A 22,294-nucleotide genomic window follows, 5' to 3' on the forward strand; every position below is an offset into this window, starting at 1 on the left:
ACAGTAAAGCAAATTGTAACACTGTTCACTAGCAACGACCACGCCACAACAATATGTAATTTAAAGATTTAATGAATGCTTGATTACAGAATGTTAAAGGGGTGATAGAATGATTATATAGGGTATTTCACACTGTTCCTTATGGTCTCCTAATGGGGTATGTAACATTAGTTGGGCTGAAAATGGCCTGGTTGATATTTTATTGGCCCTTATGCATCCCTGTGTTTTGGCCCTATTTGTAACAAGAGCTTTTCTTCCAAATATGGTATGGTCATGAATATTTAGATGAGCTGCGCGCTGCTTGGTTGAGCCTTAGCCCCGCACACACACATACGCGACACAAAAGCTGATTGGTTGAGCGACTTCGCCATACAACACAATAGAGGTTGGTGTGCTGATGGTTGAGCATCCCCAATACACAGACATTAAAACAGCAGAATCTCATATTCCAGACACTGCAATGTTTCCTTACCAAATTCACTTCTGAGACTTTTTATGCGGAAATCAACTATATAAAGCTCAAATATGGGCCGTTTTACGAAAATGGATGGCTAATTGTAAATTTGGTAAAACTGTGTGGCGGAGTTCAGCTGCCTGTGTTGCTGCCTCGCCGCCCGCGCGCCCCCCCCCCTCTCCCTTCCTCCACAGACCCCGCTTGCGGCTGTGAGCTCGATTGAGCTCCGGCACGGCTACTGCAGCCCACAGCACCTCATACCGTGCAAAGTCACCGTTTGGGCTGGTGGACTACCAAACGCCGCTGCCCTGACAAAGCTCCAGGGCCTGCATCTCCTCTCTTCCTGCTAGCTAAATGGCCCGTGTGTAGAGCGCGGTCAGCGAGCTTGTTACACCAGCAATCTCTTACCACATGTTACACACATGTCACGCCCTTAGCTATACAACATATAACATATGTATGTTTTATAAAGCTAACAACTGTGTCCGATTTCAAGTTAATGAATATTTGTGAGCTGTAAGGGTTTCGCTCGGTGCACTGTCCCTGCAATCCTATGTGTACAGATTGCGGCTAGTTAGCTTCATTTTTGGTGCGTAATTCGAGTATATTTACAGTTTGAATTTCGATCACGCCACATATACAACATCTAACTATATGTTTTATAAAGCTAACAACGGTGTCCGATTTCAAGTTAATGAATATTTTTGAGCTGTAAGGGTTTTGTTAGCTGCGACTGTCCCTGCAATCCTATGTGTACAGATTGCGGCTAGTTAGCTTCATTTTTGGTCGTAATTCGAGTATATTTACAGTTTGAATTTCGTCACGCCACTTATACAACATCTAACTATATGTTTTATAAAGCTAACAACGGTGTCCGATTTCAAGTTAATGAATATTTGTGAGCTGTAACGGGTTTCAGTAGTTACGACTGTCCCTTCAATCCTATGTGTACAGATTGCGGCTAGTTAGCTTAATTTTTGGTCATAATTCGAGTATATTTACAGTTTGAATTTCGTCACGCCACTTATACAACATCTAACTATATGTTTTATAAAGCTAACAACGGTGTCCGATTTCAAGTTAATGAATATTTGTGAGCTGTAAGGGTTTCGTTAGCTGCGACTGTCCCTTCAATCCTATGTGTACAGATTGCGGCTAGTTAGCTTCATTTTTGGTCGTAATTCGAGTATATTTACAGTTTGAATTTCGTCACGCCACTTATACAACATCTAACTATATGTTTTATAAAGCTAACAACGGTGTACGATTTCAAGTTAATTAATATTTGTGAATTCCAGAGGAATTCTAAGAGGAGGCTAGCTAGCTCTCATTGATAGAGCTCCATCCAGCCGCTCTCTATCAATTGTTTAAATAACTCAACACATTATAATTACACACATTATAAGATTAACTAGAATCTGTGGTAAGAGAATGCTGGCGTAACAAGCTCGCTGACCGCGCTTTCACTCACATACACCGGGCATTTAGCTAGCTAGCAGGAAGAGGGGAGTTGCAGGTCCTGGAGCTCTGTCAGAGCAGCGGCGTTTGGTAGTAGTCCAATAGCCCAAACGGTGACTTTGCGCGGGTATGAGGTGCTGTGGGCTGCAGCAGCCGTGCCGGAGCTCAATCGAGCTCACAGCAAGCCGGAGTCTGTGGAGGAAGGCAGGCCAGGCGGCGAGGCAGCAACACAGGCAGCACCAGCCTCTGAAGTCCGACACACAGTCGGACAAAATTTGCAATTAGACATCAATTTTCGTAAAACGGTCCATATTTGACCTCTAAGTAGTTGATTTCTCCCATAAAAAAGTCTCAGAAGTGAATTTAATGGTAAAATAGCATATGAACAATGTATACATTTTCTGAGATCTGCACGACCTAGATTCAGAAGACTAACTGATCTCAGGTCAGTTGTGTAGCCTATGCAAATGTTGGGCGTGACCGTTCTCTTAATACACCCATGGCTGTGACAAAGGTTCCGGATTTTGAGATGCTTACGCAAGCAACTAGCTTTGTTGAGATTCGCCCGTTTTCAGCGGCAGTTTCAAAATATGAGATTTTCATAGTAAAGGGGTGTCAATGGGATTTTGAGCTAATATGTATGTCCTATTTACCCACCGAACTGTCGTTATTCAACTATGACAGGGTAAAATCGGTTTTGCATTCTATCACCCCATTAAGAACATAGGAAATATTTGGATGGTGGGTGAGATTGAAAAGAGATGTCGTGTGGTTGGTTGGTCTGGGAGGATGTACTGGAGACCGGGTGGAGTAACTCAGTTTTGGGGTTCCGCCTCAGGTGCCATCACCCGAGCTGATTGCAAATAAAGATTCTTAGTCTGTCTAGTTTGGGAATTATGGAAATGTGAAGTGGTAACAAAATAATATCTAAAACTATAAAATAAATCTCCTTCACTTGGGGTAAGGACTCATTCCCTACCTGGAGAAGGCACTCCATCGGTTTCCTGCTGAGAACCATGGCCTCCGATTTAGAGGTGCTGAGCCGCATCCCAGACACTTCACACTCGGCTGCGAACCGATCCAGTGAGTGCTGAAGGTCACAGGCCGATGATGCCATCAGGAACACATCACCTGCAAAAAGCAGCGATGAGATCCCCAGCCCACCGAACTGCAACCCTTCTCCACCCCGACTACGCCTCTATATCCTGTCCATAAATACTACAAACAGGATTGGTGACAAAGCGCAGCCCTGGCGGAGGCCAACTCTCACCTGAAACGAAGTCCGACTTACTGCCGATAACCCGGACACAGCTCGCACTTTGGTCATACAGAGATTGGATGGCCCTGAGAAGGGACCCCCTCTCCCCATACTCCTGCAGCACCTCCCACAGTATCTCCCGGGGGACCCGGTCATACGCCTTCTCCAGATCCACAAAACACATGTAGACCGGTTGGGCATATTCCCAGGCTCCCTCCAGGATCCTTGCGAGAGTAAAGATCTTGTCTGTTGTTCCACGACCAGGACGGAATCCGCATTGTTCCTCTTCAACCTGAAGTTCGACTATCGACCGAACCCTCCTTTCCAGCACCTTTGAGTAGATTTTACCGAGGAGGCTGAGAAGTGTGATACCCCTGTAATTGGCACACACCCTCTGGTCCCCCTTTTTGAAAAGGGGCACCACCACCCCGGTCTGCCACTCCTTAGGCACCGTCCCAGACTTCCACGCAAAGAGGCGTGTCAACCAAGACAACCCCTCCACACCTATGCTTTAAGCATTTCTGGACGGATCTCATCAATCCCTGGGGCTTTGCCACTGTGGAGTTGTTTAACTACCTCAGCAACTTCCACCAGGGAAATTGACGACAATCCCCCCATCATTCTCCAGCTCTGCCTCTACCATAGAGGGCGTATTAGTCGGATTTAGGAGTTCCTCAAAGTGCTCCTTCCACCGCCCTATTACCTCCTCAGTTGAGGTACACAGCTTGGATGGTTCCCCGCTTCCCCCTCCTGAGGTGGCGAACGGTTTTCCAGAAGCACCTTGGTGCCGACCGAAAGTCCTTCTCCATGTCTTCTCCGAACTTCTCCCACACCCGCTGCTTTGCCTCTTTCACGGCAGAAGCTGCAGCCCTTTAGGCTCTTCGGTACCTTGCAACTGCCTCTGGAGTCTTCTGGGATAACATATCCCGGAAAGACTCCTTCTTCAGTCGGACGGCTTCCCTGACCACCGGTGTCCACCACGGTGTTCGTGGGTTACCGCCCCTTTAGGCACCTAAGACCCTAAGACCACAACTCCTCGCCGCAGCTTCAGCAATGGAAACTTTGAACATTGTCCACTCGGGTTCAATGCCCCCAGCCTCCACAGGGATGCACGAAAAGCTCCGCCGGAGGTGTGAGTTGAAAGTCTGTCAGACAGGGGCCTCCTCCAGATGTTCCCAATTTACCCGCACTACCCGTTTGGGCTTACCAGGTCTGTCCAGAGTCTTCCCCCACCCCCTGACCCAACTCACCACCAGATGGTGATCGGTTAACAGCTCCGCCCCTCTCTTCACCCGAGTGTCCAAAACATACGGCCTCAGATCAGATGAAACGATTATAAAATCGATCATTGACCTAGGGTGCTCTGGTACCAAGTACACTTATGAGCATCCCTATGTTCGAACATGGTGTTCGTTATAGACAATCCATGACTAGCACAGAAGTCCAACAACAAACAACCACTCTGGTTTAGATCAGGGAGGCCGTTCCTCCCAATCACGCCTCTCCATGTGTCTCCATCATTGCCCACGTGCGCGTTGAGGACTCCACTCAAGGTCTCCAAGAAGGCCGAATACTCCGAACTCTTGTTTGGTGCATATGCACAAACAACAGTCAGAGTTTTCCCCCCCACAACCCGCAGGCGTAGGGCGGTGACCCTCTCGTCCACCGGGGTAAACTCCAACGTAGCGGCACTCAGCCGGGGGCTTGTGAGTATCCCCACACCCGCCAGGCGCCTCAAACCCTGGGCAACTCCAGAGGAGAAAAGAGTCCTTACCCCAAGTGAAGGAGTTCAAGAACCTTGGTGTCTTGTTCGCGAGTGAGGGGACAATGGAGCGGGAGATTGGTCGGAGAATCGGCGCAGCGTGTGCGGTATTGCATTCAATTTATCGCACCGTTGTGACGAAAAGAGAGCTGAGCCAGAAGGCAAAGCTCTCAATCTACCGGTCAGTTTTCGCTGGTTAATGTGGCTCGGGAAAGGGAAGTTTGGGGTCCCCTGCTGGAGCTGCTTCCCCCGCGACCCGATACTGGATAAGCGGACAAAGATGGATGGATGGATAAAGTAAATCTGTTTTTATTTTATATTTTGTTGTAAACACAAATTTGAAGAATGTTGATGTCGAAGATAGTCAATAACTGCAATTTAAAAAAAATCAAGGAGGGACTAAGTTGGTCTAAAAGCTTTGTTAAATATGGATGAATTAAACTATAATATGATGTTAACTAGATTGTGTGTAGAACATAACCTCTTATTTTTCTCTGGATCACAAGAGATTTAGTGACCTCATGCAGACCAAAGCAACCTTCAGTAATCAGAATACCGGGAAGAAACGATAGGAGTATCTATAGTCTGTATCCACGACGTTCCACTTCCGGGATTACTCCGTTGTTGCTGGAAAATCCACCCTCTTTTTCGCCCGGATGTCCATCACCTTCCTCTTTCTTTGTGTTGGCGTTCTACCTCTCTATTCTCTCTAATCCACACTCTGGTGGATTTATTAGGACTATGGTTAACTACTCCTCAGATCTCTGCAGGGTAAATCCAGACATTTAGCTAGATTATCTGTCCAATCTGAGTTTTCTGTTGCACGTACACGTTCCACCAAAACAAGTTCCTTCCTGAGGCTATTTTGCAGAGGCACCGTGGCTACGTCCAGCGCTTAGCACCGGCCAAGACGATTGTGATTGGTTTAAAGAAATGCCAATAAACCAGAGCACATTTTTCTCCCATCCAGGAATGCTGTGTGGACTAGCCAGACCCTCCTCCGCAGTGCTGTGGAGGAAGGTCTGGCAAAGCGAGACTAGAGTATCTATAAAACGAATACCTAACGATACCCATCCCTAGATGTCGGAGGGTGTTCTGAAGCCCTGAAACCTGTCCACCGTGATGTCCTCATGCTCTGGCGCTCTGCTGCCACTTAGCGTCTACAGCTAGCAAGTACAGCCCACACTTACCAGCAAGGTTTAAGGCAAAAAGTACAATATTACCAGAAAATAAATAATATAATAAACAGTATAATTTGTTTTTAGTTCAGAAAATGAGGATCATAGAAGGAAATGTAATATTAAGCACCAGTATGCACGAACAACTGTGTATTTCAGTAAGGTGTCAAACTGTGGAATTCTGTGGATAATGACTTCAAGGGTAATATCAATATATTTCAGTTCAAGAAAATGTAAAGGGAAATGAAAATTAGACATTAGAACTTCCCAGATAAATGTATTTGTTTATTATTATTATTATTATTATTATTATTATTATTATTTTTCTTAATTTTTTGGTCTTTTTCTCTCTATCTTTTCTCAGTAAAATAAATTGTTAACTGACCAACATTGGTGCTGGTGAAATAAGATTTGTCTGTCCATCCTTTCCGATCAAGGATAATGTAATGTCATATAGCAATTCCTTTATGGTTGCATTATAAAATGAGCGTAAAAAAAAAAATGTAGATGTGAAAGGTGGTAACGTGTTTAAGTGGCAGCAAGCACATCAAATGGAACCGCTGACATCTGTATATTGCCCCTTTAAATACAGGAATCCATCTACATAAAATCTTATCAACGGGGATCTGCCTTTGGTTTCTTCCATTGTCCCCGATCCAGGTGGCGCTGACCTGCACTCAGATCTGGTGGACGTCTGACATCGGCATGGCGTTCGCCCGTCTGGAGGAGGGCTACGACAACGCCATGAAGGAGTACTACAAGAAGCAGGTGTCCCAGCTCAACACCCTCATCTCCATGCTGGTTGGCCAGCTTACGCCGGGCGATCGGCAGAAGGTCATGACCATCTGCACCATCGACGTCCACGCCAGGGACGTGGTGGCCAAGATGATCGCTCAGAAGGTGAGATCAGTGTGGCCGAGAACATGTACTGTTGCAACCCTATGGAGTTATATTCCTATCTTTAATCAAGAGCGCATTCTTTCAATTTGAGAGCATTTCTCACTGATATTACGTTCAGATTTTGTAATAATTTCCCTCAAAACCTTGCTCTCACACTCAAATAGTCACTGCTCGCGCTTGGATTTGCTCTGCTTATGCTCAAAGTTTGTGCTCGCACTTGGATTTTCTCTGCTTGTGCTCAAAGTTTGTGCTCGCCCTTGGATTTGCTCTGCTTGCACTCAAACTTTCTGCTTGGACTCAGATATGTTGTTGTTTGGACAGATTTCCTGCTCTCAACTTTGAACCTTCTCCTCGCACTCAGGCTGATTCTGCTCACTTGCAAAGTTTCTGCTCTCGGATTTCTCCTGCGCGCTTGGATTTTTTGTGTGTTATAACCCTATCAAAAGTCAACAACCAATAGAATGCCAGCTGTAGTGTTGACCAATGAAATGATCCCAACCCCGTTGAGGGTGCGTTCACTTTACTTTAGAACGTCTGTTGAGGGCGGCTGCACTGTAACCAAGTTTATATATCCCCGCGCCGTTTATAGCTTTATTATAAGTATATGTCAACAATGTGCACAGAATGGTCGACGCACTTTCACCTGCACCCATCAGGAAACGGGAGAAAGCTTTGAAGTGGGACGTATGAAGTTATGTCCACAACTACGAGGGTGAGTAACATAACTTAAGCACCTAGCTAGCTAGCTAGCATATGGCGCTAGCATATAGCCTAGCTTGATGTCCAGAAACAAATATATGTTCTTTATTGTATAGCTAGCTAGATTGAACGACAGTAACGGGACAGTATGTGTATATGTGATGACCCTACTTTGTTTTTTTTTTCCTCGTTTGGTTAACCATGTTCCTGGGATTTGGCTAATTTCATGTTAGAGCCAGTAGTAAAACATAAACTGTAATATAACTGAAAGAACACAAGAAACTGGATTGTTTGTGTCAGTTTTTGCATCACTGTTGTTTGTTGTTCATCAGAATTTAGTCTTCATTCCTTCATATGACATTAGTTTGAAAATAGATTCATAGCAATCTGTATAAAACGTAATGTTAAGTTCAATTTTATCACTATAATAAAAACAGATCTAGAAATGATATGGTTTCTTATTTGCTCCTTAAATATCAGTTATTTGTTTAATTGATACAAAGCAAACTGAACTGAAAAAACAAGTATTTTGTTTTACTTTCTTTTCATCCAGGTGGGGCTGAGGGGTTTGACCCTGTTGATCTGTGTGTCATATCACCAACCCATGATAGCTAGAATTCACCCTGCTACTCCAGATCTACCTACTGTATGGCTGACTACAGACTACAACCATCTGCTCCTGATCTACCTACTGTATGGCTGGCTACAGACTGCAACCATCTGCTCCAGATCTACCTACTGTACGGCTGGCTACAGACTACAACCATCTGCTCCTGATCTACCTGCTGTATGGCTGGCTACAGACTACAACCATCTGCTCCAGATCTACCTACTGTACGGCTTGCTACAGACTACAACCATCTGCTCCAGATCTACCTACTGTATGGCTGACTACAGACTACAACCATCTGCTCCAGATCTACCTACTGTACGGCTTGCTACAGACTACAACCATCTGCTCCAGATCTACCTACTGTATGACTGGCTACAGACTACAACCATCTGCAAGTTTTGTTTGTAGTGAACATCATCAACAGCTGCACTTAAAGTCTCTTGGGTTCATATGGGACTTGGTTGTTCTCCATACTGCATCAAACACTATATTATTTTTTTGTGTTATATTAGTACAGACAACAGTAAATATCATTACTTAATCACAGTATATATTATTCTGGTGTACACTGTTGACTTGACTCCATGCTATTGACTATACTTTAGCTTGCCACCTCAAAACTTTACCTTAATTGCTCTTGTATAGTTAATTTATCTTCTACTAGTTGTACATACCTCCTATTTAATTGAATTATTCTTAATTTGTGTTGCCATACCTGAATCATCCCTCTTGTGAACACTAGGCCTATCTTATCTTTATTCATAACCCTGCTCACAAACTCACCTGAACCTGGGTCATCTGTTTGCCAATATCAATGTTCCTGCTACAAAAATCCTATAGGCACATTGTACTGCTTCACCGTAGTATGAACCATACACTTTTAAGGTTTTGTGTCAAATATTGTGCAATTTGTTATGAATTACTCATTGTTTTGACAAGGTAAATTAAAGCTATTTACCAAGTGTCAGCTCTGGTAAATTTAATTGTACTGTTTTTTTTTTATAAATGTTATGGAACATGAAAAAACTATTTGCCTTGATCAGGGTTTTAATTTGTTGCAAATGTGAACATGGTTTTAATAATCTGTATCTTATTGCTCTGAAAAACTACAATGATTTAAGAAATAGCAGTGATACTTATCAACATTTATTGAATTGATTGAATATATGGACAGACATTACAGGCACCTATTCATGTCAACAGAGAAAACAATAATTTGTTCTCTCTTTTATCACTTTGATTATACGCTGATGGTGCAGAAAAGGGTGAAGTCCTTGTAGATCTCTGGCACTTTGAGGACAGACCGATCCAGGAACTCTCCACTGTTGTCTTTGTATAGTATGCTCCTATTAAAGACAGATTCATAGACATCAACACGTATAATATTAGGTGTACATAGCTTGCTTTACCATCATTACTATCTTACCTTACCTTCTCTGATTGGGTTTTGTGGACATCAGTAATTTTCTCTCCCAGGCCTGGTTGTGCACCCTGTGAATTTAAGCAAGAAACATAAGTGTATGTAACATGATTTTACTATTATATTATTATTATTTTTACAATTGCATTATTATCAGACTTGCCAACCTTCTTGGTTTGTGCTACTGCTACCTGTCCTCTGCACACAGGTGAGTGATGTTCTGACTGGCACAGGTCCATGCACATAGTGCAGCTGTGATGCAGCTCAACGGGTACTTCAGTCACACCTGGAAGAAGAGAAACAAACCAACAAAATACTTGTTCTTTCTGCTCAGTTTGCTTTGTATTAATTAAAAAAATTACATTTAAGTTGCAAATAAAGCATATCATCTCTAGATCTGTTTTATTAGTGGTGAAATTGTACTTAACAGACTGGGTCCGTGTACGTTTTCGTTCATTTGATTTTCATTTCATAAACAGGTATTAAAAAACAAATGGTTATTTGATTTTCGTTTTAAATCATGGGGATCAGACCTCCGGTGCTCGGTCTAATTTTCTAATATTAGCTGCTGCAGCTAGCTAGCAGCTAGCTACCAGCCCTGTGAGCTTGGTCCCCGCGGTTCGCTCCCCAGTGCTGACTGACTCTGGTCCGTCTGCAGAGCTGCGTTACCCACTCTAGCTGACCTGGGAATCTACCGCGCTCGTGATTTATTCATATTTTATTTACTTTGCAGTGATATGCTATGCACTGATGTCAGGCAGGCTTGCTGCTGCTGCTTTTAGTCTGAGCCTGTGAGATAACTAAACTTCCTTTGAATATAACGTGCATATAAATAGACGGAATAAATAAAAGTCCCCGGAAATAAATATAAGTAAAACATATGTATTTAGGCTATTGAACTATAATGACTAATGCCTATATATGTATTGCCTCATTTATGTATTTCATGTTCCATTTCATAGCCATATTTATTATGTAAACAAGGCAAAATGGACGATCAGTCGCTCAGGAAGTTATAGACTACAGTTTCCCTCAACAGCAGCCGGGACATTCTAACGCTTAACGTGAAAAAGCTTAACGTGGTAACTTAATGTACCTAAACAATGATTAATCAGATATCAATCAGTTATCAGTCACATAACGTCCATAATAATTGGACTTTGGTTAGATTTTTTTGACAGTTTTCAGTGGTTATGAGGAGCAATATGAGAGAGAAATTTGGTAATCATTGATAATTGTTTAGGTACATTAAACCACCTCTATTTGTTTCTGGACATCAAGCTAGGCCATATGCTAGCTAGCTAGCTAGGTGCTTAAGTTATGTTACTCACCCTCGTAGTTGTGGACATAACTTCATACGTCCCACTTCAAAGCTTTCCCCGTTTCCTGATGGGTGCAGGTGAAAGTGCGTCGACCATTCTGTGCACATTGTTGACATATACTTATAATAAAGCTATAACGGGGGCGGGGATATATAAACTTGGTTACAGTCAGGTTACAGTGCAGCCGCCCTCAACAGACGTTCTAAAGTAAAGTGAACGCACCCTCACCGGGGTTGGGATCATTTCATTGGTCAACACTACAGCTGGCATTCTATTGGTTGTTGACTTTTGATAGGGTTATAACACACAAAAATCCAAGCGCAGGAGAAATCCGAGCAGAAACTTTGCAAGTGAGCAGAATCAGCCTGGGTGCGCAGGAGAAGGTTCAAAGCTGAGAGCAGGAAATCTGTCCAAACAACAACATATCTGAGTCCAAGCAGAAAGTTTGAGTGCAAGCAGAGCAAATCCAAGCACGAGCACAAACTTTGAGCACAAGCAGAGAAAATCCAAGCGCGAGCACAAACTTTGAGCACAAGCAGAGCAAATCCAAGCGCGAGCAGTGACTATTTGAGTGTGAGAGCAAGGTTTTTAGGGAAATTATTACAAAATCTGAACGTAATATCAGTGAGAAATGCTCTCAAATTGAAAGAATGCGCTCTTGATTAAAGATATATAACTCCATACAACCCGTTCTCACTCCCAACTTGTTAAACACTGATGCTTGGTCAGTGTCCCTCAGCGTCAGATACCGACGCAAAAATCACCCTTCAGCGTCTGAATGGAACGTACTGGGCAGAGCAGCATCTTGAACGCGGCGATGATGTAGTATTAAGAGAGACAACTGTAGAGAGACAACAGTAGAGAGTAGTATGTAGAGAGACAACAGTAGAGAGTACTATGTAGAGAGACAACGGTAGAGAGTAGTATATAGAGAACAGTATTATGTAGAGAGACAAAAGTAGAGAGTAGTATGTAGAGAAGAGTAGTATGTAGAGAGACAGCAGTAGAGAGTAGTATGTAGAGAGACCACAGTAGAGAGTACTATGTAGAGAGTCAACAGTAGAGAATATTATGTAGAGAGACAGAGTAGTATGAAATACTGAAAATCCGCACAGGGACATTGGTTGGGTTGGTGGATGGGTCAAACAACACAGGACTTTCACCCAGGAGACCGGGGTTCATGTCCCGTTCTTGTCCCGCATTTCAATGAATCAACGTTTTGTTACCCCACCCACCATCTTTTCCTAAACCTAACTGTCTCGTTCTTGTCGGTTAAACGTAGGTCCCGACCCAGAGCGTCAAAAAGTGATGCCAAGAGTCCTGACCAAGCGTGTCTAAATATGACACTAATGGAGACTTTTTGCGTCAATAACAAATGCCAAAGGCACCTGACCAAGTGTCGCTTTTTGACGCTCTGGGAGTGAGAATGTGTTGGTACTGTATACATTCCTATGTAGACACCACGACTGCTGCTGTATTTTTGAGAGGCTATTACCAGTGAGTAATGCACTCAAGATATTCGAGCAAGACTTGTCATTACCATAATTAGAGGCTGGCAAAGCTCTGATTATTTCTGGCTTCATTATAAGCCTAGGCACTCACTCATAACTCTCTCTTTATTATTTTCAAGGTGGAGAGTTCTCAGGCCTTCGTGTGGCTCTCCCAGCTGAGACACCGCTGGGATGAGAAGGAGAAGCATTGTTTTGCCAACATTTGCGATGCCCAGTTTCTCTACTCCTACGAATACCTGGGCAACACGCCACGATTAGTCATCACTCCTCTAACAGACAGGTACTGAGGGCTCATTTTTGTGCATTTGTTCAGAGGCAACAAACTGTCATGATTGCTTGTTAATTGACTAGGTGATGCTATTTCCAATGATGTTGCTATACCAAGCTTTCCATTCTTGCACATCATATAGCCTATGCAGTTAACAATGGTAATGCTGGCATATTTACCAATGCCACATGCAAGGAAATAACATGACATGCACCGTCCTTCTAAATCTGTGCTGTTAGGGCATCTACCGAAATAATTAGTAGAATATCATGAGTGTAATAAATAATGTGTAGATTATCCTTTGCTAAGATGAATTTGACTGATAGCATTATTTATTCATTTGTATATTATTTTCAATAGATATTTGTAAATTGATATTTTGTTATTGTGAATTTGTTTGGCCGCGGTAATCGTGATATGGCAACAGCCCTATCTGTGTGCTGACAGAAACGCTCTCTCTGAGAACAAGCTTGGCTGGAGTTGCTGAGTGTAAACTATCCAGGGAAGGGTTCAAATCATGCACATCTTCGAAGCACCTTTAACCAAGTCCAGTTGGTTGTAACTCTTCCTTGGGTGACTGAGAACCTTCACAGACATCTTATTAAGCATTTTGGAGTTTAAACTCCAAATCCAAAAACGAGCAGAGCCGCTACCGCTAACCAAACTCTGATATAGTAGCATCATCCAAACGTGCTGAACCTTGCTGGCCTTACACCAAACATTTCAAGCAATTTTACTGTCACAGACAGATTTCTAATGTCCATTGTTCACATTGAATCTTCCATCGTTTCTCAAACAAAAAGAAGCATATGGCTAATTATTATGCAGAATGACGTCATCAGACCTTCCCTCGTGGTTGGCCTTCTGTAGTGTTCCATGCATTGGTAGTATGACGATCATAGTGAGGGCTTAATGCCCTAAGAAGAACAAGCTACTCACGTTTCCTAATGGACGCACATGGGGACTGTTTGTCAGATCGGAGGTCTGATGTTTGGAGCAGCAAAGTGGTTCCCGGATTTCAGTTCCGACAGCCATATATATACAGATGCTCCCAATCAAGCAAAGAGGGTGTGAAACATTAGGCAGCAATGCAGGCCATGAATGTGTAACCACAGGGAGCAACAAGTGTTTGTTTTAGGGATAACAGGCTATCAGTCTGATGGGACATTTATCAGACTATTATAATGGAATGTCAGAACAATGACATGGCACCACCTAGTTACGGTTGTTAAGCTATGTTTAGACAATCTCTGTTTGGGGAAAAAGTTCACTTCTGAAAAAGGTTAAGAGAAACGTAGGAATATCTAGCAGGAAGTCCTGTGCAGATTAATCAAATAGGCCAGTTTGCATGAAGCCCATTCGAAATCCATTATTAGTACATTTTTAAAAATCTGTGTTGATGAAAATTAGTTTTTTTCCCTTAATTGAAAAACTGACTAAAAGATACAAGCATCTCGTTTAACAATAACCATCTGACGCATTCTAAGGATCTTCGCTTGAATAATTTTTCATACCTACCACAAGCAAAACCTTGTAGAGCAACTCAGCTCGGGCACTTTGCCAACAGTTTGTTTGTTCACATGCACGTTTCTGTAGGATTCCCGATAAAGTTTGAACTACGCAGAGATGAATACCTGCCTCCCAGATCCCTTTGGCAGTGTTTAACTGTGCGGTTTTCCAGACTGACCAATATTCCCTTTGAAGCCTGAACAAAGCAGAAACAATGGGCTTTGATGGCCGGATCAGCAGCCGTGTAGCAAGACGTCACCATATGGTGCATGCCCTCGCTGTGGCTCGCTGCAACTCACACTGTTTGCCACTGGCTTTCATTTCAACAATGGACCGTGAACCAGGGGGCTGGGTGTCAAATCCTTTAATCCATTACTTGAGAGAACAGCGAAAGCATGTTTACTTCATGATATTGTGACACAAGTTTCTTTATAAAGGAGCCAGTAGGAGAAGATGCTGTCAAGTGAAAACTGGATGTCACCAAACATCACAGTAGCTGCGAACAAAAGTTGTTTTTAGTTTGACAGTATGAATACATTACAGACAAAAGGAAAAAAATTAAATAAGATATAAAAGATACATGAGGCAATATATAAAAGACACAAATATGATTTGAATAGAATAAAACAAAAATAGAAGTTAAAAATAAGCAGTAAGCAAAGCTATGTGAATAAATAGCCCTAAATGTAATGAAGGCAGAAACATTTTGAGCCTACATTTGGAAGAACTAAGAGTTGTTTTCTGGGCGTTTGTTTAAAACATGTAATATGTAGAAACTGATTGTTTCTTCTCTGACGCTGGGAACAGATGACCTGAGAGGTCTGGACCGTTGTACTGAATGTATTCACTGCTTTAAATGTTGAAAATAAAAAAATAAGAATCATGTGAACAGATGTTAATGACAGCGGTGATATAGGAAACATCAAACCATCCATATGCAGCTGCTGTGAAAATATGTGTAATGAATACAGGTTTGGATGTGCTTGTTTAGCACAGGCTGACTGTAGTCAGTATAGTGTGTTCACCTTCTGCAGCAGCATCATTAGGCTAAAGGGATCACCCGCGCTGATCTAAAACAGTGGGAATCTTTTGGTTATATCACTGTCATGTGACCCAGATAATGTAGTAACACAGGTACACAGCCTATGAAGTAAACCAAGCCTCTTTATTATCATCATAAAATATTTTTTCTAACTGTATCCCCGCCTATCATTTGTGTTGCTACAAACATGTATAGGACAACTAACAATTAAATAATATTAAATATTGTGTATAGTCCAACCAATAATCACTTATATCTATCTAATACAGCGAGACGTATCTGTATGCGTGTCTGTGTTTGGGGGGAAGGTAACCTGCACGTCACACGCAGACGCCACGTGCAGAACGCTTTACAACGTTAGCTACATTATTGCTGGATATAAGCCAGACACTGTATCGTATTAAATTGCTGTGAGTTGTAGCCTACATTCACATTCACACAACACAGGCACAACATAACATCATTTCGAGAATATTTCTTCACAGCGCCGTGCAATGCGAAATTATCTCAGAGCTGAACCGGGCGGACACAGCAGTTTTCATCAGACTCACCCTGGGTCGGGTTAATTAAGTCTACTGCTAAATTACAACACTAATAACATTACCGTCGCCAATATACCCCCGCGAATCAAATCCCCTACTTCACATTTAACCGTCATGCCACTAAACCTGTATGGAAATGAACACCTCTGCTGAAGTCTTTAATTCGTTAACGATCAACACAAGACAGCACCGTTTGTCTCTCTCTCTCTCTCTCTTTCTCTCTCTCTCTCTCCTTCTCTGTGCACACAAACACACACACCACACACACACACACACACACACACACACACACACACACACACACACACACACACAAACAGTCCGGTTCTAGTGGTTGATTAAGGCAGATATTTGCTGATTAGATCTCATAACGGGCCGGATGGGTAGCACACTGCCATGAGTCCATGTGGCTAATGTCTGATTTCTCCACATTTTCATTGTGATATTTTGTGATTAAATTCTGAATCTGCCACATTCTCGTCAGGTAAATAAAGTAGTACAATGTCTTCCTCTAATGTAGACGTAGACTGTAAGTCAGTAGTAGGCTATCCAGTGGAGTTGCATATGAAGTGGTTTGGGATCCTTCTGTAAGTCATTTTGGGGTACAATTTGGTTTTGAAGAATTCTACAAGCAACAATACCACAGGCCAAGCAATCGGCCCGTTCCAAACAGGCCCATTTTCAACGGGCACTGTACTAGTAATTACAATTTGGCATATGTAAACAAAATCAACAACTACCAGTCATACCCCTTAGGACCTTAGCTAATGTTAGCAATTAATTGTGGTTAAACAAAGAAACCGCAATTATTTGAAAAAAATGTACTGTAAGACAATTATTTAGTAATTGTTACAGGCCTACTCGGAGACGACTGACTGTGAGATGTTTGGCCATATTTTCAGAGAGCCCATAAAGCCTGTTGGCGCTGATATCGGGATGATACACTGTAAACAGATGGGATCATTTGTCTTCTGTGAGCTTCTGTCTCTCGTTATGCTTTCCAATATTATCCCCTTCCATACATCATCTATTAACCAGCAGCTCATTAAAATCATTGCTGTGTTAACATTCAAGGCGAAGCATTGTGTTTATTGCCCTGATCAATAAAGTCCTGATTGTCTCCATCAGTTCACGTCCATGATGCTGCTGGTTTTTATTGATACGAGATGGGCCCGCTGCTTGTTAGTCCTGACGGCTTCTGTCACTGGTGTCCCTAATCAGCCTGCATGATAATCAAAGCACAGGAGCAGATTCTATTATCGTATAATGAGGTTATGTACAATGATGGCTGACTGTCTGTGCTGCTTATAAGACTGTGTCAGAACACGGTTTGTCATTTGTACTGTTTATGGCTGTGTGCAGTTTTCTAAATGCTCCTGTAGAAATGGAACCATAAAGTCACTCTGGATCATCCAGATGGAGAGCTGTGTACATGCTGGAGCCATTCCCACTTTTGCATATCATTTTAAAATGAGTCCTTTCTGGGTCTATAATATATCACTTTACTTTGGAGAACTGGGATTTCTCACACACAGAACCGTAGATAATTAATCATAGATTGTTGTTTAATATATTTTCTTCCCATATTTATTAGATTATGTGGTAGTGAAGTAGAACAATAAATACTCTTGGAAGTACACTTAGGTAGAAAACCCACAATGTCAACCATACATTTGACCTAAAGGTTTTCAGCATATTTGCTACCAGTTTGTGCATGCAGCAGCAGGGAGCCATGCTGTTTCGGTGTTTTTCATCCAGTTACAGTTGCATTCTGCTGATCTTCGGCCCTCCATGCTCCATCGTATCTGACCGCGCCCACCCCCTTTACTCTGAGTTTCAGATTTTGCCCTCTGGCTCTAGGTTCAGATTACCTGTGATTAAGAGTAACAGGTACAAGCACTCCTTCATCCCCACAGCCATTTCACTAGTGAACTCAGGCCGGGGGAAGAGGAGGTAGTAACTCCCAACTCACTTGTCAAAGTGTGTAGTTTAATAAGCGATATATGATGTGTTCCGTGTTGATGGTGATGGTGATGATGAAGATTAGGATAATGATGATATCTATCTGTGCAGCTGATGTGGACAATTTGTGTTATGATGGAACTGTTGATCATGTATTCAACATGCCTCGTCACTTTGCACTTTATTGTGGGCATTTGTAGCTTTTTTGTCATTCTGCAAAAGTATTTCTTGGCGAACAACATATGGGCGCTTGACTTCCTGGAGTGTTGTTGTCGCAGTGAAGTTGCCAGGCAATCAGTGGAAACGCTGCACAAAAGTAAAAATAAACTCCCTTCAAAACCATAAGTTGTGTATTTTTTGTGTACGGACTAAACAAACAAAATACAGCAACAACAAAACTCTTTAAAACCCTTTTTTTCATATTTGTTCAAACTGTCACTATCTCCTGACTACATGAATCAGATCATCTGTGAAAACATCACAACGTTTTAAAAGTTTGTGACCAAGTCAAGCCAAAACCAAGCACTGACGTTCTCACTAAAATAGGTTTCTGAAAACATTTGAAGTTGTACAGTTTGATCGGAGTTCATCAGCAGTCGTTGACACTGTGTTAGAAACTCCTGGGCTCTCATTGGTTGTTTCCTTGATGCCATTAGTAGCACCAGGAGGAGGCGGAGGAACGTGATCTCATTGATGTAGTACTGTCAGGATGTAGCGACAGTTTGAGCAAATATGACAAAATGTTATTTTTATAAAAGTTACCTACTGTAACTTTCACATGCTCCTAAAATGTATAAATGTTTTATTTGATAGAATTTGTGTATATATATATATATATATATATATATATATATATATATATATATATATATATATATATATATATATAGTCTATAGTACCATAGAACGATGCTTACAGCAGTTGCTGGTTGTATTTAGCCTCTACAGAGCACCGGGACACCGGCTGCAGCAGCAGTTGTTTAGCTGCCAATAGGTGACTGTGTGTTCCTTTCAGGGGCCGTGGTAGTGGAGTTTAGCCAGGTAAAGTGGACAGTCAAGCAGCGATGAAAGTTAAGTTTAGGAAAAAGATTGTGATTAAAACACTCCTGAGGAACGAGCGAGCGTTTCCTGGGTGAAAGTATTATGTTTTTTGCGCTCTATATAGCTCTATATATAATAATAATAATTCCTGTGGAACATTTTAGTTGGAAAAGGTCAAAGTGCACTTGTTTCGCTAACCCATGAGCTAACGTGTTAGCATAGTCCAGCTGATCACTGGATGAATGGAAGGATCTTTATGAATGCAAGAGCAGCCAGTGGCTGTCCGGCTCCAGTCCTCATCAGTGATGCATGTGCGTGTCTCTCCTCTGTGTTTAGATGCTACATCACCCTGACCCAGTCGCTCCACCTGATCATGAGCGGAGCTCCGGCAGGGCCTGCGGGCACGGGGAAGACTGAGACTACCAAAGACCTGGGCCGAGCCCTCGGAATCATGGTCTATGTATTCAACTGCTCTGAGCAGATGGACTATAAGGTGATCAAGCGTGCATGGGCATTGGCATTTGAGCACGTGCACGTAGCTAATGTGCATTGGCACAGCTCAGATAGTGCATGTTTCTTTTCATCATTGCCTTTGTCATTACAGTTGTCAACCCACCTTTTATGCCCTTCTCTTTTCATCTTTTCATCTTCTTTTTTGCCTGCTTCCTTCATAAAGAAGAGCTGATGAGTTAAACACTGATTGTTATTTCTTAACTAACCCTTGTCAAAATGCCCTATGTTCCCAGCCTCCACCTTGCTTTATTATACTCTCCTGTGTACTCTTTCACACTCACTTTCTGCATATAGAGTGCTCAGGGGAGACATAAACATAATCTTGTGATCCAGCTTGCTCGTGCTTCCCCCAGACAGGGGCATCATTACAGTACAGAGGCGTACAGCCCCCCCGACCATACACTCCGCAGAAAGGTGTCAGAGAGAAGTGCTAATGTACTCCAGGGGGAACACAGAGCCCCGCATTGTTACTCATATTTAGTTATGCGCACACAGTAGTAATGTAACGCCCAGCAGCTCCTCCAGCTGCACCTCCTAACACACACACACACACACACACACACACACACACACACACACACACACACACACACACACACACACACACACACACACACAGCATAAATCCAGCAGTCAGAGAAGGTTTGTGTCAGAGAAGGTTTCCTCTGCCCTGTAATTGGAGAGAGAAGTCAGCTGCAAGCCTCACCCTGGTCCAGCTGTTCTCCGGAGGGCTGTTCACCTGCTCTCAGGTTGATGTTGGGGAAAACTGAAATGTGGGTGGTAGACATTTTAGCCTTTCTCTTTTTGCCATTAACGCTCGAGGCTTTGTATAAGCATCATCCTGTTATTCTACGCCTACTCCCAGCCTGCTGTGCTGACTGCCATCAATGCTTCTCCATAAATCTTCTGTCTAATTGGCCTCAACACATGCCTTATCAGTCAGTAAGACAGGATGTCCACCTTTGAGCCTGCCTGCCTGACTTCCTGTCGCGCAGTGTCCATCTGAATATCTGTCTCTCTCTCTGTGTCCACCAGTCCTGTGGGGATATCTACAAAGGCCTGGCTCAGACGGGGGCATGGGGCTGCTTTGACGAGTTTAACAGGATCTCAGTGGAGGTGCTGTCTGTGGTGGCTGTACAGGTAAGAACCGTTCCAGTTCCCTCTGCCACAGGTGCTGAGCGCAGCTTGTGTGTATCTTCAGGCCAGATAATCTGTGAGTTTTCATTTATTGAAGTTGTGGTGAAAATAAGCCCTTAAAAACAGCTCTGCAGAAGTAAATAGCCTCTTCATCACCGATTGCACGCGTAAATTGCTTCAGCTATAAGACTAATCCACGAGGCTGACACCTTAGCACCCCAGAGCTCCTTCATAATTGGAGCCTCCTCTGGTCTGATTTGAGAGTTAGGGATGGAAAACTGGCCTCTTTGCTCGCCAGCACGCTGCTCACATCTTTAATAATGGCAACTCTGAATGGACAAACTCTAAACTCTCAAAGCAAATGCTGCCGTAGGACGGGGAATTAGTTGGATTTGCAAACGTGTACAGCACATTTGTATTTGTAATTTTGAGTTATATCTTTTAAAATGTTCTTAGTTCAAGGCTTAATCAGAACACGCACACACACACAAACACACTGCATCGCTTTCTTTGTGTTAAGAAAACCGCTATAGTGTACTATTTCTGGGATAGCTTTTATGTCAGTCTGTTCACAGCTTTTTGCGATGCCCACAAGTGGTTAAACACCAATGCAGGTTTAAGTCTGTGCCTTAATGAAAGTTAAATCCTGACCTGCGTATGACCTGTGATGGTCCTGTTTTGTACACGTCGGAGCTCTGTGGATGAACTGAATGGATGTGATCGGTGTATGCTCCGAGCGACCTACAGCAGCTAGCCCTTTGATTACGGGACTCAGCCATGTTCTGTGCGTTTCAGCTGATGCTAGCTTTACTGCCATCTTGCATTCTGTTATCCCGCATCAAACAGACCCTCTCTCCGTGGTTTCATAAGTCCCTCTGGTGTATTCAAATCCTGGTGTATTTTCATGCATGTGCAGTACTGTCACTGCACAATGCACACAGTTGATAAGGATGCTGGTCATGATCGTGATGATAATGGTTCTGGAGCTCCTCAAAGGATCATTATTCTTTGAAAGACCCAACACGCTCCTCTGCCCTTCCGTCCTTCCTTCTTTCTTTAGCAGCAATGCAAGACTTCTTCCATAAGCTGTGGAAGCTGACAATATTTAGAGAATTTTAAAGTGCCAGAAGAATGAATCGGTGTTGCGTGGCGTAATGAATAATAAATCATGGTGGCTTATACGTGGAGAAGTAGACCTTGAGAACAGAGGAGTGTCAGACTCCCGCTGTGACAGCAGGCAGCCCGCTCCAGCGCTAAACCACTGAGCCATCTCTCACCGCAGCAGACGCACCTAATCCATCCTCTCAAAGTGGGAGCAGCTAGCATCGCCCTGGCAACATACTCGGCTGCTGCTCAGGTCTGCTAACACAGGTGGCTGGACCAGTTCTACATTAAATAAAGCCGGTACAAACAGAAGGCCGCCAGACATTACAACATGGAGATAAATTGGTGAAGCTCTGCCTCTGTTGCAGCCAACACAGGCGTGTACTGTGAATATATTGCAGCCTGTACATTCAAAGAGACAGCAAAGAGTGGAGCCGGACCCCACTGGATCACACTTTTCAGGACGGTGTCTGCTCTTGAACTTTTAAGAAAGTGTTTTTGGTGTTTTATGTCCTTTTAATATCTCTGTAGGATAGCAGAGGTGGGCCGCTGTCATTTCAAATAAGAAAGAAGGCCCGCTGATGTTCTCATGAAAACTTGT

General features: G+C 43.0%; 1 protein-coding gene across 1 annotated transcript in view; it reads left to right on the forward strand.

Moving 5' to 3' along the window:
* dnah9 (dynein, axonemal, heavy chain 9) overlaps positions 1–22,294 on the forward strand; it is a 156,217-nt gene that overhangs the window by 38,465 nt on the left and 95,458 nt on the right. Inside the window, 4 exon segments of the mRNA XM_039787828.1 lie at positions 6,771–7,010; positions 12,695–12,855; positions 19,276–19,432; positions 20,488–20,592. Of these exon segments, the coding sequence (XP_039643762.1) occupies positions 6,771–7,010; positions 12,695–12,855; positions 19,276–19,432; positions 20,488–20,592 (663 nt within the window).

This window comes from Perca fluviatilis, chromosome 21 (assembly GCF_010015445.1).
Source record: "Perca fluviatilis chromosome 21, GENO_Pfluv_1.0, whole genome shotgun sequence".
Lineage (NCBI taxonomy): Eukaryota > Metazoa > Chordata > Actinopteri > Perciformes > Percidae > Perca > Perca fluviatilis.